This window comes from Bos mutus, chromosome 9 (genome assembly GCF_027580195.1).
Source record: "Bos mutus isolate GX-2022 chromosome 9, NWIPB_WYAK_1.1, whole genome shotgun sequence".
In the NCBI taxonomy this organism is placed as follows: domain Eukaryota; kingdom Metazoa; phylum Chordata; class Mammalia; order Artiodactyla; family Bovidae; genus Bos; species Bos mutus.
In genome coordinates, this window is record NC_091625.1 from 56898462 (window position 1) to 56922227 (window position 23766).

The window sequence follows — 23766 nt, forward strand, 5'->3', positions numbered from 1 at the left end:
GAGAGCTTGCATCGCTCTGGTTTCTAAATGAGCGCGAGGAGCACTACTATAAACACGACTGTAAATTAGGAGGGTTATTTTAAGATTGATTTTGCTCCGCGAAAGCTGCGATTGCTAAAAGCCAAGCGCCCACAGCAGCACGCACCTCGGCTGCCATCCACGTCCTCCTCGGAGCATCCAGAGCCAGCCGAGAGCTCAGAACCTGGAGGGAATCCTGGATCCGCAACCTGACTCCGCTTGCCGCCGATTGGCCCGCGCCCCTAACCCAACCCCCAAGGTTGGGGCGGCCGTTAAGCTGGGACCCGCCCCTAAGCCCTGGGAATCGCCGCCTGGGAGGCCGGCTACGCCTGCCACTCAACCCGAGTGGCGGAGGCTCTCGGCTCGGAGCCCCGCCCCCTCCCCCCTAATTGATATTATTGGAGTGTGGAGCAAGCGGCCGGTCTGCAGTCGGAGACTTGCAGGCAGCAAACACAGTGTGAACGAAAGGAGGGGGGAAAATTTTTTTAAAAGCTAAACGTGGAGCAGCCAGCCGGAGATCGAGAAGGGGAATCAATGCGTGGAGCGCAATAAAAAATAAAAAGCCCATATACTTCGGAGCAAACAGCATTTAAAAAGCTACGGCTCAACTGAAACCTAAGATAAAACCTGCTCATGCACCATGGTTTTTCAAACTCGGCACCCTTCATGGATTATTTTATGCTACATCTGGCTGCTCCACTTTGCACACACCGGAGAAGCGCAGGCTGCAAAGGAAGGTAAGGTGATGGGAAAGCAAAGTTTGTTCTGACTTATTTATTTAGCTGTCTACCTGCAAGAGCCGGCTGGTCCGCGGGGCTGCCGGCCGCGCCTCTGGTGCCCGGCGACCCTCCCCGCCGGCTCCCCGCCCCCTCACCGCTCCGGCCGCTCCAGGCTGGCCGGTGGCTAGCCGGGCTCTCTGAGCCGCCTGCAGCCCCGCGCCCAGGGCCGTTAGCCCGACGAGAGTGGGATTTCTGGCGCAGACTGTCCAGAGGGCGTGAGCATCAAAGGAAGGCGGAGGGGGGGGGGGGCGGGAGCTCGGGGGTGTGGGAACCGCCGACGAGCTCGTTCTCCCGGACCCGGGGCAGGTCAGATCTCTTCCTCTAGCCCTCTGCTCTTCCTCGTCTCGCCGTTCGTCTCACTGGGAGTAAGCTGTGGCCAGAGTTGGTCGGAGACCGGGGAGTGCAGCCTCTAGAACCCTGGCCAGCCCGCCGGCGAACGGCTGGATCCTTCCCTGAGGGGCCGTGACTTGTGTGAGCTCCGAACGCTCGGGTTACTAATGAAGTGCTCACTGCGTCGGAGGAGCAGGCGCGGGCCTGCGGTTGGCGCTCGGACGCCGGCGCGGAACAATAACGCCGCGGAGGTGAAGCAGCGGACGGCGCGCTCCCCGCGCCCCGCCGGCCTGAGACATCTCCATTCAGCGCGCGCCGCGCAGGTCCCGGCGGCCGCGGGGACAGTGGCAGACCAGCGGGCTCGGCCCGGCCAAGGGCGGGCGGTGGGAGTGGGGGTCAAGGGGAGGGGGATAAAGGGAGGGCTGGGACTGTGCAGTTGATAAAAAGATGCCGCCTGGGCGACCAGAAGTCCTCAAACCTCTGCCCCCACAGTTCTGCAGTTAAGGAATACGAGTGATCGAACCTTGCAAAAGACATGGACCCCGGGGCTAGTTCTGGTTCATGAGAGCAAGATTCTTTGGGGCAGCTAGATACGCCTGTATATGGCTTTTTCCTCTCGTCTTCTCCTTTGAACCATTGACAGAAGGTAAAAATACCTTTTGGTGCCTGTAGTTGGAGCTGGGGAAAAATAAATCCTGTCAATGGAAACGTCTTCTGAGCAGTGTCACAGTCTACCCACTCCCCTCCTTATCGTGCAGGCTGTACGTCTAAAGCTGATTTCCCGATATTGAAAAGCCGAATACTAATAATTACTTGTCCCTAAAGTGTGGAGGATGGAGGAATCTGTTACCAGATATAGGTCTGTTACCAGATATAGGTCTTGGGGTCGGGAGTTGATAGGCATCGGTACTCGCTTCATCTATGTCTGAAAACTTCCTGATTTAGTGCTGCTTTTTACGATTCTCTTCATGGGGCCTTCTTTGGTCACTGAAACCTCTCTCCCCACCCCCGCAACCAAACGCCACCACCTACTCTTTGATCCAGCCTGACCTTCTGACCCCAGTTTCCACATCTGCAACCTGTGTTGATGCTGAACCCATTCAGAGCAAACCTTAACTTCCAGCTGTCGGTTTCGCTCTTGCAGATGAACAGACATCTGCTAGAAACACACAGCCATACACACCAAAATCCACATTTCTACTCGCGTGACATCAGAGAATAGGGACATTGAATCCTGCAAACTTATATTGATTGTTTAGGAATCTCGGGACCCGAGGAAAAGTTTGCACCGCCGGGGCGAAACCCCGCGTGCGAGCTAGCGCAAACCCCGGCTGGAGTTTGAGCTATAAATAACTGCATCACTAGGGGGAGAGGTTCCTGCAGTCAGAATGGCTTGCTCGCCCGCGTTTCTCTTCTGGGTGCGAAATACGTGGAGAGGATTCTGATTCTAGGAGGCCGAATTCTTTACATGCAGAAGTGAGCTGTTTAAAAGGTGGGCGGGGGTGGCGAAGGCGCTCCGCTTCTCGGTGGCGACTCACCCGGCGAGTCGCGGCGGTCAAGGGCTGCCGTTCTGGGAGCGAGCGAGCCCCGAGGCGACGCCGGGGCACCCAGGGGCGAGCGCCAGGAAGTGCCTGGAGCAGGTGCCTAGCTCTCTGGAGCGGATGGGAATGATTAGAGAAAGATGAGAGACCTCCTTTCTCCACTTTTCCCGCACATGTTCTCTCGGGGAGGTCGGTTCCCGCTACTGGGAGCGCGCATATAAGTCAGTCTAACGCTTGGAGGCGAAGTGCAGCCGCTGTATTTCCTCTCCATTAATGCCGCTGCCGCTGCCCCCTCTGAGGAGACGCTTCCCGATAGCCTCTCTCCTCCTCCTGGCTCCCTCTGGAGCTAGGGCGCCACCGGTTCCCTGGAGTGCCCAGGTCTGGCGGAGGCGTAATGGATGCTCCGCGCGGCAGGCGCGCCCGTCTGGCAGCCCAGTCTGGCAGCCCCCGCCCCGCCCCGCCGACGGCCCCGCCCCGGCTCTCGCTGCTGCCCGCGCGGCCGGGTGCCGGCTCCACCGGCGCGCCCGGCATCTCGCTCCTCACCCGCACCCCCCGCATCCCCCACCCCAGCCCGCGCGGCGAGGGCTCAGAGTCCCGGAACCCGGGACCGCACGCCGCGTTCCCGATTGACCGCCAGGCTACGCCTCCGCGGGAGGGAAGAGAGGCTGGTGCTCCGAGCGGGAAGGCAAAAGCGCGCAGTTACCGGCTGGTCCAGAGAGCAGACAGCGGAAGGGAGACGGGCTGAATCTTTAAGAGCTAGTTAAACGCTCAGGGGCCGGTTTCCCTTTTGTTTTTATTTGCTCATGTGTTTCTCTCTTAACTTGTTTGCCATCACCGCCCCACCTGGGTCCCTGGCTCTCACCCCAGGCTGTACCGAGGGGTAACGGAAAAGCAGTAAATCATCACTGTGCTTATTTCACCTTCAAAAATGACCCAAGAAAGTCTCCTGGGTTTAAAATTCACTTGTCACTATGAAAGACGGAAATAATAATAATAATAATAAAATAAATCATCTCTAAAGAAAAGTACATAGAACCCACATTGTTTGTGCATTTGAGGACAAAAACAAAATAAACTTTAAAAATCATTTACTATAAATTCAGTAGTCCAAACATTTATTGATGTTCCTAGTTCGAAGTACAACTTAATATTTTAAAAGCGTGGCTTTTAAAATTATTATTATTATTCGAAAGGGTGAGTGCTATCATGGTCTCCCTGAGAGTCTTAAGTATAAAACATTTTGAGAAAAAAGTGTTTGTATATCTATATTCAGTTATAGGGAATAACCTTGACTAGTGTGAAGGAGTCGAACACATTATCAACTGTTTCTCTCTTTTCTTAGAGTAAAAAATTTTCATTACCTTTAACACCACAGTGTTTTACTCTATTCATAGTTATTGAAAAGTTTATTTAAGCATGTATTTCATTTAAGTTCAAATTTTAACATTTTGTTGAGGTTGATGGCAAGCATATTTACATGCCTGAAAATATATTCACCATTATTTCTGGAAAGATTGATTCATTTGTTAAAATGCTATGGAATCATGGAAATATTTTTGAAGAATACAAACTCATAATTCTGAAACTAGTTTGAGCAAAGAGTGAATGCTTTAAGGAGATTAATTGTCCTAAAAAGCAGTAAAATATATCAAATTGGAAGCATGGTATATATTAATGTGTGACATTTGAATGCATTACCTTGCATTATATTGTATTGTAAATGCATCCGGAGCATTTATTACATTTATATAAATATTAATTGCATTATACTTTATGGTAGCGTAAAAGCATAATATAACTGTTTTTAAAAGTTAAGTCAAAGTTTGAATATCCCATTTTGAGAATTAGCTAATGCTTTGAAATATTTGTAAATTTAAAAAGTAGAAATATTAAAAACAGATGTTTGAATAACCCAGAAATGTATCTTGTAAGTGATAGGCAATTTACTTTTCTCATAATAACACTGCTTAATATGATTTTTAATTATAGTCATTTTGGCTTAAGAGAAGACATTGTGTGTGGAAAGTTAAAAAAATAAACTCCAATTCTCAAAAGGCACAAGGAAATAGTTTTTGAAGAATAGTACAAGTCAGTGACTGAGGAGTAATATGGAATTATGCTTTATTATGTTAATGCTATTTTATTTGACAAAATTTAGAGCACTCAGTGGTTTACAGAATTCTTTATAATATATAATTACTACTGAATCAGTATGCATCACATATCATTTTTTTACTTTTGCTTTCATACTTTCAAGTTTCTAATTAATTTTAACATTTCAATTAAAAAATGTAAGTTGGTTTTTCAATGTCTTTCTTCCCTTAAGAAAGTGGAATATTTTTGTCAGGTGGGTCTATATTTCATCATTCACTAATATAAATAACTGTTTATACATTTTAAATCATAAAGTGATAATTGTTTTAAAAATTAGATTGACTTTAATAACTTTTACAAACATATTTTCCCTTTTCATCTAACATTTAGAAATGCAACTTTCTTTTTCAGTACTACTGCTGGATTCTAAAGCACAACAAACAGAGTTGGAATGGATTTCCTCTCCACCCAATGGGGTAAGTGCTTCTCCTCATAAAATACCAACCTCTGTTTTTTAAAGTAAGAAATAAAACCTCTTTCCCTTCCCCAGTGGAGTTATTCAGATTCTTCACATTTAAATTGTTTTGATTTCACATATCTTGTTCAATATTTTGTTGGGTTTATAATGAGACATTGAATTCTTGGAGTAGAGATGGTATACTTAGAACTCTGAAAAATAGATTAAAAAAAAAAATCTCTTTAACCATAATCTTTTGAGTTCTTCTGTGAGTGGGACCATATGTCAGTTTCCAGGCTATAAATGTTAACTAATTACAGAGAATATGCCTTTCATGAACTCATATCTCTTTAGTTACTTTATACTTCTTTAGTATAATCACCAGGTAGGTTGTGTGTAGTTCTTTAAAAACAGTAGGTAATCTGTTTTCCTCTTTTGAAAAACGTTTTAGCATTATTCAAAATATACATGAAAGGATAACTAAAAGTCTAATATGCTCAACATTTTAACATAAAATTTGCTATGAAATATGATTTGGATTCTCCAAAATTTGTACTATGTGCTACCTGTTCTTATTAATCAGAAGTGATGGCAGAGCAAGCACATATCAGAGTAAAAATCTGTTATAATAAATGAGTGAAAGCTGTCCAATAAAAGTTTATGAGAATATAAGTAGATTCTAAAAAACTTCTGTTAAGTGTCATGTATCCAGAAAGATACATCATTTACTTAAATTTAGTTTGATGTCAATGTCTTTGGGTATTATTTTAATTGTGAAAGAGGGTACATACTTCATCCTTTACTAAGTAAAAAGGCTCCAAGAAAGGGAATTGTAATCCCCATTGTTACTTAAGTTAATCTTTGGTACAATGAAAAGTTTGGAGTCAAAGAGCCCTAAGTATAAGTGAGGATATAAAAAGTTTGCAAAGAATGAAAGTCTGAAAGAGATTTTTGAGTTTAAGAACATCATGAAATGAACATGTCATAAGCTGGAAGTTAGTTTAAAAAACGTAAAATGTGAACAATGCAAATCTGTTTAAAGTAGATTAGGTTTTTAAAATGAATATTTGAGATGCTTAAGATCGTATTGCAGTTATCTGTATTGGTCAGAAAGAGCTATGAAAAAAATGACAAGTATTTTACAGATTAAATATAAAAAGTAGGCTGAGTTTGAAGTATGAATGTCATACTTAACCTTGAAAGTTGAATGGTTTCTGTGAGTAAAATAATATACATTATAGGAAGGCATTCACAAAAAAATTGAGCACCTTTCTTGCCAATGATAGATGTGGCCCATTTTCCACCCTTCATCAGTTAAAACAAATAGAGATAGAGGATGGTTTTTATCTCGTAAGGAGAAGTAAACTGATATATGTTTCTAATATTTCATCCATGCAATCCCTAACATGATGAACCATGACTTTCTGTGTTATCTTGGACTGAAATGGACATTTTATCAGTGCAAAATATCTTGAGTGAACTTAACCCTACATATCTTATGAATCAGCAGATAATATTAGACAATGATGATTGACAGTGTATTTCATGTATAAAATGGGTTGGCTTACATGTGGTTAAATATCTAACTGGAAATAAAATATTATTGATATAAGTGTCTAGAAATAATTTTATAAGCATACTATAAAAGCACACTAGCCAAACTAAGACTTCTTTCCCAGTGTAGAAATCACTGCAGTCTCTTAGTAAGATAGTAAACCAAAAGTTGCATTAAATGCATTCATTTTGTCTCAATCCATCTAAAGTTTCCCTTCAGGAATAAATTTTTAAGTAAGCATTAAAGTTAACTGAGTTTCATTGGTAGTAAAATTGATTTTTCATGCATTGAACAAAATAATATAATTGTTCTTAGAGCTAGAAAAAAGAGTTCTGCAGATGTATTCCTTTCTAATAATTTGCCTTGGCTTCTTCTAACTAGGGAATTGTTAAAAAGAGCACATTTATCCTTGGAGCTTTTCACTTTTTGGTAGATGCTATTACTAGTTTCACTTCTTTTAATAATTCCAACCTAATTAAGAGACTAAAATCTGCTCATCCAAATGGATGAATTTGGTTATATTTGGCTAAGAGCCATTCAAGAAGATTATAAGCAGCTAACTAAAATGGAAAACTATGCACTGCATTAACTAGTCACACACTTAAGTTGTGTTGAGTAAAAAGCTAAACATGATAATGGGCTGTTTGCTACTTTTGAGGACCTTTGATGGTGTGTGTAATAAAATTGTAGCAAATATATGTCATCACAAGAAATTTCTGAATTTCAGGATATTGCTACTTTGTCTTGTTAGTTTTCTCAGAGCTACTTTTAAAAGTAGATATTAGTATTTTACAAAATATGTAAGGAAACCAATGTTTCTGATCAAGTTTTATAAATAAAACTCATTACCACATGCTTATTTTTTCCCATTTGCTTTTCTTGAAGCAGTAGTTTAAATATTGCATGCTATGTGACTTTGGATTAGAAGACTAATAGGATTTTATATTTGGCATTTCCTATTAGGGAAATGAATACAAGTAGGTGACAATTTCACTATTAAGGTATCATAAATACAAAGTTGGAAATTTTGTAATAATGGTAAGAAAGGACATAAACAACAATTGCCTTAGGCTTTTAGGTGAAATGAATTTATTAACCAATGAGCAATATAAATAATATTTAGCAAGGTTTAATAAGCTTTAAATTGTTGCAAATTTAGCTGAGCTTATTATTTTCCTTTTTTGTGAAAATAAATGAGTTTGCTGTAGTATATATTATATCAGCATATGAATGGGTATTTTTAAACATCAGATATTTTTCCTGTCAGAAAGCTTGTTACCTAAATGTGATTCGACGTTCTGGTTTGCCATGGACATTTTATTGTCCATTGAATCATACTTTTATAATTATTTATAGTTATGTGGCATTATGGACCATATTATATACAACACTGCAGTAAATAAATAGCTCTATAAAACATTACTCCTTTATATCTCATTTTGCAAAGATTGTGAAAGATTCCCCATTATGAATATCAACATGTTGTGAAATGCTCTTGCATTTCAGAGTACTCTTGGCATTTTCTTCCCTGTGTTTTTAGGTACTCTCTTAATTTAAATATAACGTCAACACTTAAAATGTCAACGGAGTGATCAAAAATTCCGCCATGTAGCTGTATGTATATGCATTAAATGGTAATTTAAGTCATTTCGTTATGTGCTTTAGTCTATAAAAATCATAAGCTCAGTGGAGACATTGGCATAAGCAAACATGTAAAAAGCAACACTAATACACCAGCAAACAGATACTAAGCAAAATGAAAGATTTATTGTATGCATAAACAATATAAGCAACCTAAATGATGTTCTGCCACCAGGATGAAGCTGAACAGAGACTCATTCTAAAGGTTACATTGTTTGTCACCGTAGGAGTTCACCTCACTTTTTCAAAGATATGCATTTGTGCCACACTGAAGAGTCCTCAGGCACTTGCAAAACCCTAATTTTATTATTTGATGAATGACTGATGACCTTTTCTAAATTTTACAGTGGGAAGAAATTAGTGGTTTGGACGAGAACTATACCCCAATCCGAACATACCAGGTTTGCCAGGTCATGGAGCCCAACCAAAACAACTGGCTGCGGACTAACTGGATTTCGAAAGGCAATGCACAAAGGATTTTTGTAGAATTGAAATTCACCCTGAGGGATTGTAACAGTCTTCCTGGAGTCCTGGGAACTTGCAAGGAAACCTTTAATTTGTACTATTATGAAACAGACTACGACACTGGCAGGAATATAAGAGAAAATCTCTATGTCAAAATAGACACCATTGCTGCAGATGAAAGTTTTACCCAAGGTGACCTTGGTGAAAGAAAGATGAAGCTTAACACTGAGGTGAGAGAGATTGGACCTTTGTCCAAAAAGGGATTCTATCTTGCCTTTCAGGATGTAGGGGCTTGCATAGCTTTGGTTTCAGTCAAAGTGTACTACAAGAAGTGCTGGTCCATTATTGAGAACTTAGCTATCTTTCCAGATACAGTGACTGGTTCAGAATTTTCCTCTTTAGTCGAGGTCCGAGGGACATGTGTCAGCAGTGCAGAGGAAGAAGCGGAAAACTCTCCCAGGATGCACTGCAGCGCAGAAGGAGAATGGTTAGTGCCCATTGGAAAATGTATCTGCAAAGCAGGCTTCCAGCAGAAAGGGGACACTTGTGAACGTAAGTAATATGTGCTATTAAAATTTCTCTTTGCACTTTTTTTCTGTTTCAGTGTCAAAGATTTCAAGTAATAATGATTATTTGAACAGGTGAGTCAGTTTGTACCAGCAATCCGATTTGGTGGATTTTAAGCAAAGTCACTATTGAACTTATTGATGATTCACTACAGTGATTTCTGCACTAAGTGTGCAATAGGTATTGCAGTAAATATTGATGATAGTGGTATTCCTTCCTAAGATTTAACTAACCCTGTGCTTGACGTGGAAGACAACAGTTGCACTTTGGGCTATGAGATTTAAGAAAGGAGATTGGGCAGAGTGAGGTGACATTAATTAGGATTGAATGATGTGTGATTCCTCTTGTTTTGAAACCCATATTGTCTGGACTCATGGGTAGCAGGAAAAGGGCATTGAGGGGGCTGCTAACAAGAGTTCTTCTAACAGACAAGATACATACAAATAGAGTTACACACTTAGAATTATTTTTTATAAGTACTAAAATTTCTATGCAAAAATCATCAGATTTCACTTGCTAAATCTCTGAGGTTGCTTCTGCCAAAGCTGTATTTCTTTCCAGGACTAAATAATAAAAGGAGTGTTCCTCTGATAAGTCAAGTTTTAGGTAGACTACATTTTTGTGGAAGTGGGCCAAAGTAAAGTTTTAGTTATCAGAATATATCAGCTGGACATTTTCTGTTTTGAAATAATAATAGCATATGAATTTGTGACCTTTTCCTTTGTGTAATAAAACTGAATTTTCTCTCACATAGCTTTATGTAGTCATAATAATTGGCCAGTTTTTTTCCCATTTAAAACTATGTCCAGGGATATTCAAAATCAATAGATATTTTTTCTGTTTGTGAATATCCTGAAAATATAATCAGGTTATATTATGTCTCTTATAAACTAGAAAACATAATACATTACCCAAAATAACTTTTATATATTCTTTGTACCCCTAAGGCAGCTGTATAATTTTAATATTCGTACTTCCCAGTTAATTTAGAGGGAATTGTAGTGAAAAATAATTATTGTAACTAAATGTTTTTTGCTAATTTACCATGTGCAGATACTCTTCCATGTGCTTTACACAAAAGAGTTCATTTAATGAGATAGATAACATTATCACCTCTATTTTACAGAAAAAAAAAATGAGGCTGTCAAGGGTAAAAGATTGCTTGCAGTTACTTTAGTAAGTAATTGTCCTAGCTTAGATTCGAACTCAGAATGTTCTGATTCCAGAGCCTGGACTTTTAGCGACAGTGTTGCTCTGGCTTCCATCAGAAAGCAGGAAGAATCATAGCAAGTATTATTGTTTCATTGCTGAACTTAAATGCCTTGGTTCTAGTTTGATATGTAAATCACATTACTTTCTTATAAAATTCTCATTCTCATAGAATGTTTCAAGAAATTAGCAAATATTTAGATCTGTGTTGTCTAGGAAGGTAGCCGGTGGCCACATGTGAATCTGAGGTTTTAAAAAATGGCAATTCTAAGTTAAGATATACTGTAAGTATGACTTACACACTGAATTTCAAAGTCTTGGTACAAAAAAAAATGTGGCAAACATCAGTAATTTTTTATGTTACTTTGATTTTGAAAAACTCATACATTAGGAATATTGGGTTAAATCAATATAACATTAAAAGTATTTCAGTTATTTCTTTTTACTTTTTTTAATGTGGCTACTAAAAATATAAAAATTGCATATGTGGCTTGTGTTATATTTCTACTAAATGCACTATTTAGATGGAATAACTGAATAAATATGTTTTTTCTGTCCTGATTGAAGTGTTAAATACTTCATGTGAATGGTCGCTAGCATATAAAATGCCTCTGACCCAGCACTCAATTATCATTCCTGCCATAGCTGACATTGTAAAGTGAGCTCTGAGCTAAACAGAGATGATGTATTCCTGTCCCCTAGACCAGTTTAGCAGCCTCCCTGGCCATTCCGTGAAGGAGTCAAACCTGTCTACCCACTGTCATCTTTTCCTTTCCCTCGCTAGTAGTATTTTTTATTAAGTAGAACATCCTGCAGGATGCATATGTATGGAAATCAAAAACTGATGGAGATTTATCACTACTAATAGGCAGAATGCTATTCCACTGGTAAGTATAGAAATATTCTTAGTGAATTCATCAATTCAGTGAAATGGAATGTTCTTATTGACTTGAGATTAACAACAGGTACTTGAAAATGATGGAGGATTCAACAATAACTATTATAAGAACATTTTAATGACACACTGTTACACTTCAGCTGTGAAAGCAGCCGGTTTCAGTAGTATGCAGATTTTGATTGATGTGAAATTGGAATTTAAAATGTTTGCACAATTAAAAATGGAACACATAAAAATTCATATAAAAGTGCACAATTAAATTTGTCTAAAAAGAAACTGGGAAATAACATTAAAGATCTTGTTCTTTTAAGGTTTAAAGAATTTTAAAGCAAATTATAATCTTTTTTGTTTTATTTTGTGTAATTTAACTCAAATGATCTCTACATTTACTTACTAAGAAAATCAACCAGGAATTGTTTGACTTCTGTACTTCTAAGTATAGAATATAGTATGAAAAGCAGTCTTTAAATGCAGTGAAGAGATATATTTTCCGAGAAGTCTCCAGTTTCTTCGAAATGACGAAAATCATCTCATTAAATGTGGTACTATTAAGATTATTTACATTCATTTATTTTGGTTTCAAGCATTGGAACCACATTTGAGTATCAAATTATTGTCGCCTGCAAACTGTGCCAAGGTGCTTAAAAATAAAGTAAAATTAGTTCACTGTCTTCTGCATTAATTCTGCATTGGAATAGGTGAAATTAGGTATTAATAGTGCTGTTGCTGCTACCGCTGCTGCTAAGTCGCTTCAGTTGTGTCCGACTCTGTGCGACCCCATAGACGACAGCCCACCAGGCCCGGCCGTCCCTGGGATTCTCCAGGCGAGAACACTGGAGTGGGTTGCCATTTCCTCCTCCAATGCAGGAAAGTGAAAAGTGAAAGTGAAGTCGCTCAGTCGTGTCCGACTCTTAGCGACCTCATGGACTGCAGCCTACCAGGCTCCTCTGTCCATGGGATTTTCCAGGCAAGAGTACTGGAGTGGGGTGCCATTGCCTTCTCCCATTAATAGTGAGAGTTCATTAAAAACATGTGATTCAAGGACTCAAGATTCCTTCTTATGGTTCAAGCTAAAAGAGGATGTGTGCACTGTTTTGTCTACCACGTAACTTTCTTAATTTTTAACCTTAGTGATGTTGACAAAGGAATTAAATACCTTATACTTAACCATGGCACTATGTTCATTTGCAAAAACATTTCCCTCCTTGGCATAATTCCAACGCATTGCTGTGAGAGTACTTGCCTCTGGAATCAATCCAGGCCTGCCTTTATAAGTATTTCTCCTGTTTCCTTTCAGTGATCCTGTTAAGAGTTTGAAAACAAATTTCAGTCCCATATTGAGGAAAACTAAAGAGTTTGGGAGAGGATGGTAGTGAGTCCCTAGCCAAATAACCTAGTTAGTCACTTAAAGGCAAGTTTATCTGGGCACTTTCTAGAATGGCAGCCTGTTGTGATGTATGTTAACAGTGTAGTTTGAAATATGGACAATTATGAAAACTGATTACAGTTTTCATCAGTTGATGTAAAAGCTTTTATTTCTTTGTGATTTTGGAAAACATAATTCAATTTTGAAAACCACATGTTTCTCAAATCTACTAGTATATGGAGAACTTCTAATATTTTTATATAGTATTTTTATGAAAATATCTTTACACTCATTTAAAAACATAATTCTAGATAGCATGTTGATTATCAAAAAGTCCTTTTGAAAATATTTAGCATATCAGTTCCATCACAACTACTGTGTAAACTAGCCAGTATATTTGGATAGAAGTGTATTAATTTAAAAGAATGAGAGCAGATTTTATTTTACATATACAAATATCTCTTGAAGACTAGTAAAATTGTATTCTGAAACATAGCTTGAAATTTTTAGAAGTTTTTTTACAATTTTATTTCATTTAAAAAGTATTCTCAAAGTGTAGAACTTGTTATTATAACTTAAATTTGTATAAGTAATTTGCAGCTCACACTGAAAAATCATGGTCATTTTTCTCATTTAATCCGTATTACACTGCTAAGAGGTGGAAAGTATTTTTTTTCTCTTTCAATTTAGGAAGAAACTGAAGCTTAGGGATATTAATAAATAACAAAATTGGCTGAGAATCCAGGATCCTGTTTATCAGTTCAAGTCCTTTATTTCCCTAATATATCACAACGCTTCCTAAAATTTATACTGAACTTCAACCATTGGATTTTAGTTGCTGAAGAAGTAATGAAATTTTATTCTAGGTAGGGTGACCCTAAACCTAGTTTTTCTGGAAATAATTGTTTTACTTTTTACACTGTGTCTTTTTGCTTTTAAAAATGTTCTGATTTGGCTGATAAAATATATGGTCAACCTAATTGTAAAAAATCCAAGGATGTGATGCAGTTTACATGCACATACATTGGCACTACTTGCATTATTTATATTGCTTAATTTTAATTTCCTGAATTAAAATGAAGATTTAATAATTTTTGATGATTTCATATAAAGGAAAATTCAAATAATCATAGGTTTTCTAGTTTTTATTATAAAGTATTTCCCTAATAGTTGCTTCTTAATATTTTCTATATACCATTATTTTATTAACATATAACTTATGGATATAGAACAAATGTTATATGTTACTTGAAGAATTAAAACATTCATTAATTAAAACACTCATTCAATTTAATGGCATTAATAATAGTTGAAATCTGGTTGTTGATTTTGAAAACTGTATTTTCCACAGAAAAGTAGCAATTTGTACCATTACTTTGACATTTACATTTGACAGTAACAAATATATCTTTATGATATATAGTATTTATAGTATATAAACAGAAATATAAGGTACACTACAGAGTTAATAGCTCAGATGCTGAAGTCATAGCTTTTAAATTCTGGCTCAACATCATACCAGGTGCAAAAACTAGGACAATCTTCTAAGCCTTAGTTTCCTTAAGTATAAAATGGTGCTAATAAAAATAGTACCTGTTTCCATAGAATTCTTGTCAGAAGTGAAAGAAATAATACGTGTAGAAACCCTATCTGGGACATAGCAAATAATCAATGAATGCTTGCTGTTGTCTCATTATTAATAATGCAACAAGGAGTTGTCTAAGTAAAGAAATTTTATGGCACTGGGTAAATGAACATGTTTCCAAAGACACAGATAGTTAAATATCCTTTAGGTCAGTAATCTCATCCCTGGTCATTTGCTGAGGAAGATATATCAATGAAAGAAAATAACTTTTTATATAACCTTTCTTCCCACCAGCCTTGTTTATAATTTGAAATATTAAAAATAATCTAATTGTCCAAAGTTAAGTGCATCCTCTTGATTGAACTTAAAGTATCAGCAGTGTGATGTAGGAATTTTGTCATTTATTAATAATTTTAAATGGAAAACAAAGAAAAATATGTTATATATACTGATATTTAGAATTATGAAAAATATGCATATGAAAAAGAATAGATAAGAACATAAATATCACAGTGAATGTGTCAGATTGCTGAAATGGTGGGTGATCTTTTTTCTCTGTGTTTTTAAAGTATCTTGAGATTAAAATTTTCTAGCAATGTAAGTTTTAGGTAACCTGGTAGCTTATTCAAACACAACTTGAAATGTATCTCCAAAATATGGGTTTTTAAATTAACATCTGTATAAAATCGCTCAGGCAATAGAACAGCAGTAAATCTTTTAAATGATTTAAAAGAGGGGAGATTCACCAAAAGGCATTTAGTAAATGCAGGTCATAGATTTTGTTGGTTTTTAAATTATAAAAAGCTGGCAAGAGCTGTTTTAAGTGTTTCATTTTATTAATTCATTTAGTCTTATAGAGAGGCATTCCTAACTCAATCTGGTGGGTAGGCACTTCTATTACCTAGTTTAAAGGAGAAAAACATACTTAGAAGTATTTAAAATGTAAAAGTTATACATTCTGTATATTAAATTAGATTTACATAAATTATATTTATACACATTTTTATGTAAGAAAACCAAAGCACAGCGAGGGGTGGGTTATCTACCTAAAATCACACAGCACATAGACTGGCCAACTGCCATTTAATCAAGGTAATCTGACTCCAGAATCCCTGCCCATAACTAATACAGTGGATCATATCTTTATAGATGAGCATTTATCTATCAGAAAATTTTTTTAAAAAGATAAGATTTTTTTCAGGATGTCTTAAAAGGTGATACAAATTTTCTTCAATTTATAATAATTTTAAAATACTTGTATCTCTGTCTTTCCCAAACATTCTAAATATTTCATCTGCTTTGCCATTTTCTATTCCAGTTCTTTTATGGAACAGTAAGAATGCACTTTGTAAAATGCGACAGAGACATTGTTACAGTATTACTCAGAAAGCTTCAGGTTTCTAATAACCAATAAAAATTCCCCATTTTTTACAGTGGCATTTTATTCTTTTCTTTCAGTCACATAATTTATCATCCTTGAGAGCTGTGTTCCATCTGCTTGATACTGGTCTCTTGTTCTACCTGAAGACATCTATAGATGTTTTTAACATTTGGTCCCCAATAAACAGAAATGCAAATAAACCATCATGACCTCTCACAATTACCTATTATATCTTAATCTCACATATCCCCGGTTTCAGCAACCTCTCTTCCAAATTCTGATGTTAGAAACTGGCTGTACTTCCCCTGGTTTTTACCTTGCCTTTTTTCTAACCCACAATGCCACCTGCCCTGTATCAAACTGTTGAAATTATGCCCTTTCTTACAATTTCAAATTAAATGACATTTATACCTTGTTAGCAGAGCAGGCAATGGCACCCCACTCCAGTACTCTTGCTGGAAAATCCCATGAATGGAGGAGCCTGGTGGGCTGCAGTCCATGGGGTCGCTAAAAGTCAGACAGGACTGAGCGACTTCACTTTCACTTTTCGCTTTCCTGCATTGGAGAAGGAAATGGCAACCCACTCCAGTGTTCTTGCCTGGAGAATCCCAGGGACGGGGGAGCCTGGTGGGCTGCCGTCTATGGGGTCACACAGAGTCGGACACGGCTGAAGTGACTTAGCAGCAGCAGCAGCATACCTTGTTAGATGATCCCACTTTGTGGATTCCTATAAGTGCTTTGCCCTTTACCTCTGGAGATCATCATATATGGTCTGATTTTTATCATTGTAATTTCTTTTTACAAATTCTAAAACTTAACAACCAAAATCTACTTATAGTATGCTACCTATATTTCACAGTAGCTGACACAGTTCCTTGCACCACCCAAATCTTCCAGTAAATGTTTATCAGATTTCTTAAAGACTTTGAGAAATTTGGTAAATATGCTACCTACTCCAAAGGCAAATATATTCTATTTCATTTTGCTCATAGCACACAGCAAGTTGACATGCAAAGAATAAGCAAACATGAACAGGAGTCTGCTCCAGACATGAGGAATTTATTTCTATGAGGATAATGTAACTACTTATATGTATTCATTGTGATATTGCTATTTTCTATTTGTCCATTATCTTTATGTTTTTCTTTTTAACTTCTCCATCTCCCTCTTTTAATGAAAGGAAAGCCATTTCTCCCTTTATACTAACATACTATCTATGTCTTAAGAAAAGAGCCTGATAGATTTTCCAAAATAAGATCTTGAAGTTTATCTTACATGGCAAAGTGGCGTTTGTTTTAAGATTATATTGGTTTTCTTCCAAATTATATATTGTAAATATTATCTTGATTTGCAAAAGAAATGAAAAATAATACAAAGAAACAAAACACAAGAAGTCAATTCCTAAACTAACATTTCACTCTATATATTGGAAGTTAACATACATTCAGTTTCATGTCCAAATGTATTTCTGCTATTTGAGTCATAACTATATTGTGTTATAATTTTTATACTCTTCTTAAAATTATTAATTTTCAGAACCTTGTAGTACTTTTTTGAAAGGCTTTTTGAATAGGTAATTTGCAAGATCTGGAACAAGTGCCATCCATGTGTGCTCCAGTCCCAAATTTTGCTTTTCCCAGGAGCAACTACTGTTAATCAGTTTCTTCTGTCCTTTGCAGAGATATTTGTTAACAATTTCTTTAAAAATATGGAGAAGGATCATTGTGATACTTAATAAGAATCATAGTACAATTTCCTTATAGAACACTGTAGACTTCATTTAAAATTATACTGTTTTTTACTCATCTCTAGTCATCTTTGTATGTACCCAGAGTTCATTGAAATGATAACTATTCAAAAAATAAAGAAGGACAGAAAGAAAGAAGATCTGATGAAAGTGAGGAAAATTAATCAGAGGAAAGAAATATGAAATTAATATATGCAGTTTAATTTCATATGATTTAGAAACTCAGAATATGATATCAAATGATTTCTAATTATCCTATCTTCATATACCCCTTTATATTTCTAGTAGAAGTTTAAATTGGCATCAGTTTCTAGAAGCTAATGTTAAAATTTAAATCATTGATACCTTAAAATGTTGCAATTAGTTTGATTTTTTTATTGAACCTTGAGTTGTTTTCTGTAAGATAATTGTCACTAATCTACAATAGATTTTATTCATAATAATATTATGTATAATATAGTTATTTTGTGCAAATAATGCTATTATTTTAATGGGATAAATTTAACCTAGCCATTATTTACTGTTTTTCTCTATGAGCATAAAAATCTGATGCAGGATTCAGAGAGGAAAACTTCAGACAATCCTTTATCCAAATTTTCCTCAGAGTTAATTTATCTCATCCTATGCAAAATATCACACAAATTCATTTTTATGAAAGCATGTCTTCACTAGGATAGTCACATAGTACTGCTGCTGCTAAGTTGCTTCAGTCATGTCCAACTCTGTACTATCCCATAGACGGCAGCCCATGAGGCTTCCCTGTCCCTGGGATTCTCCAGGCAAGAACACTGGAGTGGGTTGCCATTTCCTTCTCCAATGCATGAAAGTGAAAAGTGAAAGTGAAGTCACTCAGTCGTGTCCGACTCTTAGCGACCCCATGGACTGCAACCTACCAGGCTCCTCCATCCATGGAATCTTCCAGGCAAGAGTACTGGAGTGGGGTTTCTCCTCACATAGTACTAATACATGTTAATTCATATAGTAATAATATGTGGGAAGTAGAAGAGTACATTCACATGTAATATGAGGATTGGCAACAAATCCAATAACAAAAACAATTCACCCTTAAGTTTAGGTCAGATTAATGAGATAAAGTCGTTAGTTTTTGTTTTCTGCCTATAATATCAATCTCATTAAAAGTTTAGAATCCCTGTGTTTTTGTTTAGTTGCCAAGGTGTGTCCAGCTCTTTTGCAACCCCCTCTCTCAATGGGATTTACAAGACAAGAATACTGGAGTGGATTGCCATTTCCTTCTTCACAGATCTTCCTGACGCTGGGATAGAACTCACAGCTCCTGCATTGGCAGGCAGATTCTTTACCACTGAGCCAACAGGGAAGTCCAAATCTGTGGGTACACATGATATATATTAATCTGTAATAATAGGATTTCACAGGAACCCAGAATAATACATCAATTGAAATAAGTTTACATTATTTTTCTTAACTTTTGTGGTCTTATTAAGAAGTAAGGAAGGTTTATTATTTAGTGTTTTTTGTTTAGTCTAGGGTCAATCAGTAATGTAGAAAACAGGGGAAAATACAGTTTGGGGCATAATAGTTTGAAAATTTTTAATAGTTCCATTTTGTGTATTATGTATTTTGAATTTTTAAATTTAGTTCATTCACTTATTTACTGTTGATAATTATATTATCTCTTGCTTCCAATATATTAGAAAATTAAGAGGCTTTGAAAGGACACGTAACCGTGGTTTATTTTTTGTTTCATGTGTCATCTAGTTAACATCTCATTTAACCTCTTAACTATGCTGGTGTCAGCCTCGGACCTGCACTGAAGCTATTAGCACTGAAAGAGCCTTTCAAAGAAAACCTAGATCCAAGGAAGGATATTAACATTGCAATGCTTTTATTAATAAAATACAATATTGATCACATAATTTACATATCTTATCTTTGTCACTTTTCAGAGTTGCTTAACAATTTGTCATGTTAATATTACCTGTTATACTTTTTAAGAAGATCATTCTTTTAAAAGAGAAATTAAGGGTGGGAGTGTAAAGATGCGAATAAATCTAAAAATCACTAGATATAATAAAAGTTTTTTTCTGAGAAAAAATAAATTATTAATTCACTATATTAATCTATGTTTTCCAATGATATATATATGTTCCAATGATATATATAAACATATATATGTTCATTTTAATAATAGTTCATTATTTTAGCTAAACAGTTCCCATATAGAAGACACTTAATGGTATTAACTTACCTAAAAGATATTAATTAATGACCTTAATTTAACTAGTAGATGATCTAAATAAACCTAAGTGATTTCAAAAATGTTTTTTTATATCTTCTGTCTTAAAAGGTGAAATAAAGTATACTACATAGTGTTCTTATTTTAATTGACATTTTGCTGTAAAGTAGTTTTATCCTTGAAAAGAGATGTGAGATATGTATCTTACCCACTCAAATGTATAAATTCATTATAGCACAAATGTTCTGTGGACATTCTTGTACTCCTTGAGGGTATACTCTCCTCCAAGACAATTAGAATCACAAATTCTTGAAGGTTGAGTGTACCTTAAAGATTTATCAAAGATAAATTGAAGAGGTTTTTTTTTTTTTTTGAGAGGATTGTAATAAATGGGACAACTAAAAACCTCATTTATAGTTATAACAGTTTATTTATGACAGGTCTCAAGGTAAAATCAGAACTTACTGTTTCCAGTCTTCTTTCCACTTCAGTATCACAAACACACAATACATATATACATACACACGCATATACAGAAACATTGCCCACCTCGTCCCCTACCAAGAAGAAAACATGCAAGTGAACATAATGAAACAAAAAAATAAGATTATTGTTCTCTTTGACCCATTTTTAGATTTCTGAATTGCTGTGCACTAATCTCTTAATTTATAAGTACTGAATAATTAAGATTCTTTTCTCTGTGGAAATCTCAGGTGACAGTTACAAAGAAGCTGAATACTCATATAGGATATTCTTGGATTATTGCATATTTTAAAAAGAAAAAACTAAAGTAAAGCTGCCTCAGTAATGTCTTTAAATTTTGCTTCACAAAGTAAACAATTTATAAACAAATTTTTGTTTCTTTATTTTCATGTAGATTATATTTCCTCTACTATGAGTGAAAGTAAATTTCACTTTTTTTTTTTTTAACTTACTTAATTCATGTAGTATTTTACCAGATCCTAAGAAGGAGGATTTTTGCAAATAATGTGTTTCAGATATTGTGACTGTTGTGGGTAAATATATTTTAAAATGAGAACAGCGAACACCTCTTACATTACCAGAAATCTAGAATTTGGGATGCAGCAGAAACTCTGCTGTATAACTTTGTGGTTTCTGTCTAGATTTCCCTCTGAGAAACCTATAGACTTTAGCCGCCGCTCAGTCTTTTCAAGGACAGGGGACAGTCAGGCTTCATGAAAATCTGTTTCTCAAACTGACCTCTAAAATTAGCACATGTTAACCTTAGACATTCAGCTTGTGATCTGAAGCTAGGAAAACACGTGGCTCCAGGTTTAGTATATAGAGACAGTATTTGAGTTTGCAAAGAAAACCTGACAGGAAAATTTAAATTTGCTTTTTCGACCATGTTTCTTGCTGTGTCTAATGTTTATTCTGCACAAACATTATGTACTTGAGCACTGTGTGTTTCAAGGCAGAACATAATGGTTTGTTCATTTTACCCCTTTGTAAATCTTTCCCATAAGAAGACATTGCTACTTACTCCAAATTCAGAGAGCTCTCCGTTGATTTTCAAGATTATTCACCAGGTCATCATTGTATGTGTAGTCACTCTTCTTTCTAATATTCTTCAGTCATCATTCAAGGTGGCAAAGTGAATGTTCTTTCCCATTCCAGCTCCCTCTGATTTCCCTTTTATTTTCCCCGCATCTTTTCCTATAGTGGCATAGACTTTGAAAATAGCTTTTCATTTACCATTGAGAAGGTTCTCCACTCTTCCTGGGTTTAAAACTTTTTAGAAGGTATTGAAAGTACATCTTCCTTCCCTCCTCTGTGTTTTTATTGATGAGATATAGCTTGAAACATTTTGCCCTTTTACCTTTCTAACATGACAGTGATTCTATACATTATAATTCAGCATCATTCATATTAAATAAAGAAATTTAGACCTTATAACTATTGCTCATTTTCATCGCAAAGTTTTGGTCTCATGATGGTATATCTTTCTGTTTTGAGCTATTATCTATCCTTTCACGTTTCTGGTTGAATTCTTAAGTATGTGTAACAGGAAATCTAGTTTTTATCTCTTCCATCATTGATAATGTTAATTCTTTGCAAACGTACATAAAATTAAGCTTTTACTATTGATCAGAGAAAGATGTTTTATAATGGAAAGATATAGTGGTAAATTAAAAATTAAAACCACAAATCACAGTATGTGGCGTAATTTGTATTCTAACTTTGTTTTTTTTTTTTTGAGCTAAGAAAATAAACCACACTTTTGATCAATGTTGAAGGTTATTGTCCCTTTTGTAACATTGATACTGTATCTAACTCTAGAATTACCATTATCAGTACCACAAAGGAACAGTCAAGATGTGTATATGAATGCTTAATCAGTTAAAAGTTGTCAACCCTGATATTTTAAAAAAGTTGTAACAATGACTGTTATGGTATGCTTGAATCTGAGAAAGAGAGATGGAGACACTAAGAGTGTAGTAATAATCTAAAAAGTTTTCCTGCCAGGAAGGCAGATTAAGGGTACATAACAGAAGAGGTGCAAGATTAGGATACTGACACAACTTCTTCTGATCTTTAGTTTTTTAAGGATCTTCTGTCTTATATGCTCTATTACAGAGACAACAAACTACGTGTTAGGTCTGTAAAAGACAGCATACACATTCAGGAGGCTGTGAATACAGCTCACTTAAGCTCATATGATACAAGCTAAGACAAGGTTGATTTCTTGAAAAGCAAAACACTGATGTATACCAGAGACCACATTAAGCACATCTTTTATTGCAGCTACTTTTTAAAAACCATTTCCTAATACATGATTTAAAAAAAAAACAACAACACAGCAAACAAATGCAAAAACCAAGTCTGCTTTTGCATATTGGCTAATCTGCACTGAAAAATAATGTACATTTTATTCATGTAAACCTAAAGGGCATGGTTATTTATTATTCATTAATGTCAACAGATAACTGACTGTCACTTGCTGTCAGAGTGAAATCTGATAGAATGCTGACATTGATTGATAGACATGATCCTGAGAATCTATATGGACAGACTTTTTAGATCAGTTCAACATAAAACCCAGATTGGATATGAGGCATCTTTTTTTTTTTTTTTTTTTTTAAAGCGTATCCAGAATTCATTTGATTTTCAAGATTAGTTCTAGGTTTTTAGTACCACAATTATAAAATAAGACCACTAACTGATTTGATTTTAAAAATAATTCAGGCTGCTGGTGCTTCTTCTGGCTCACATTTTGGAGCAAGAATTTTAATTTTGTTCATGCTGTCTTATAGAAAGAAAAATCAATAAAATAAATTTTAAAAATTGATAGCTGTTTTGCATATGCATACCTGAAATAATTGAAATTCTTTGGGGAGATACTGTTTTCTTAAGAGAGTAAAAATTAAGAGTCATTGAGGTACCATATGTAAAATAAAAGAGAACTGTGTTCTTAAATTTCTCCTTGAATATCTGTCAGCACTGTACATTTTTAAATGAACTCCTCTCACTAATAAGTACACTTCCTTTAGAGAGAGTTGTTAATATATTTAGAACAAAATGTTTGGCTCCAAAGATTTTAAGTGATGATTGTTTTTAATCATAATTTATTTTCTCAATTTGAGTGAAAGCACCAGCACTAAAAATAATATGCAGAATTAATGGTTTTTATTTCAAACTATGGGAAAATCATCATATTGTATTTTGTCTGCAACTTAATAAAAGGATTAATAAGTTAAAATTGGGACATCACATTTATTTTTGTGAAATTTATTTTTATTTTTAGTTCTTTTTTTTAGTACTGAGATTGAAATAATATATACATATATATATTTACTAGCTAACTCTGCAATTCCAGATATGCAAATATATTAAATTATATTTTGCATGGAATAAATAATGTTGATAGTTATGTATAATAATATTTTGGAGTCTTTG

The 23766-nt window shown here is 35.9% G+C and overlaps 1 protein-coding gene across 6 annotated transcripts in view; it reads left to right on the forward strand.

The window, feature by feature from the left end:
- The first annotated feature begins 439 nt into the window (after nucleotides 1-439).
- The window catches only part of EPHA7 (EPH receptor A7), a 208663-nt gene continuing 185336 nt past the window's right edge, over nucleotides 440-23766 (forward strand). For 5 of the 6 annotated variants that reach the window (XM_005896736.3, XM_005896737.3, XM_005896738.3 and 2 more), the window contains exons 1-3: nucleotides 440-755; nucleotides 5174-5238; nucleotides 8763-9432. In XM_005896736.3, coding sequence (XP_005896798.1) covers nucleotides 659-755; nucleotides 5174-5238; nucleotides 8763-9432 — 832 coding nt within the window. In that variant the 5' untranslated portion in view covers nucleotides 440-658. Of the gene's footprint in view, nucleotides 756-5173; nucleotides 5239-8762; nucleotides 9433-18799; nucleotides 22241-23766 lie in introns of those variants that run through there. The other variant, XM_070376583.1, reaches the window with a different exon arrangement.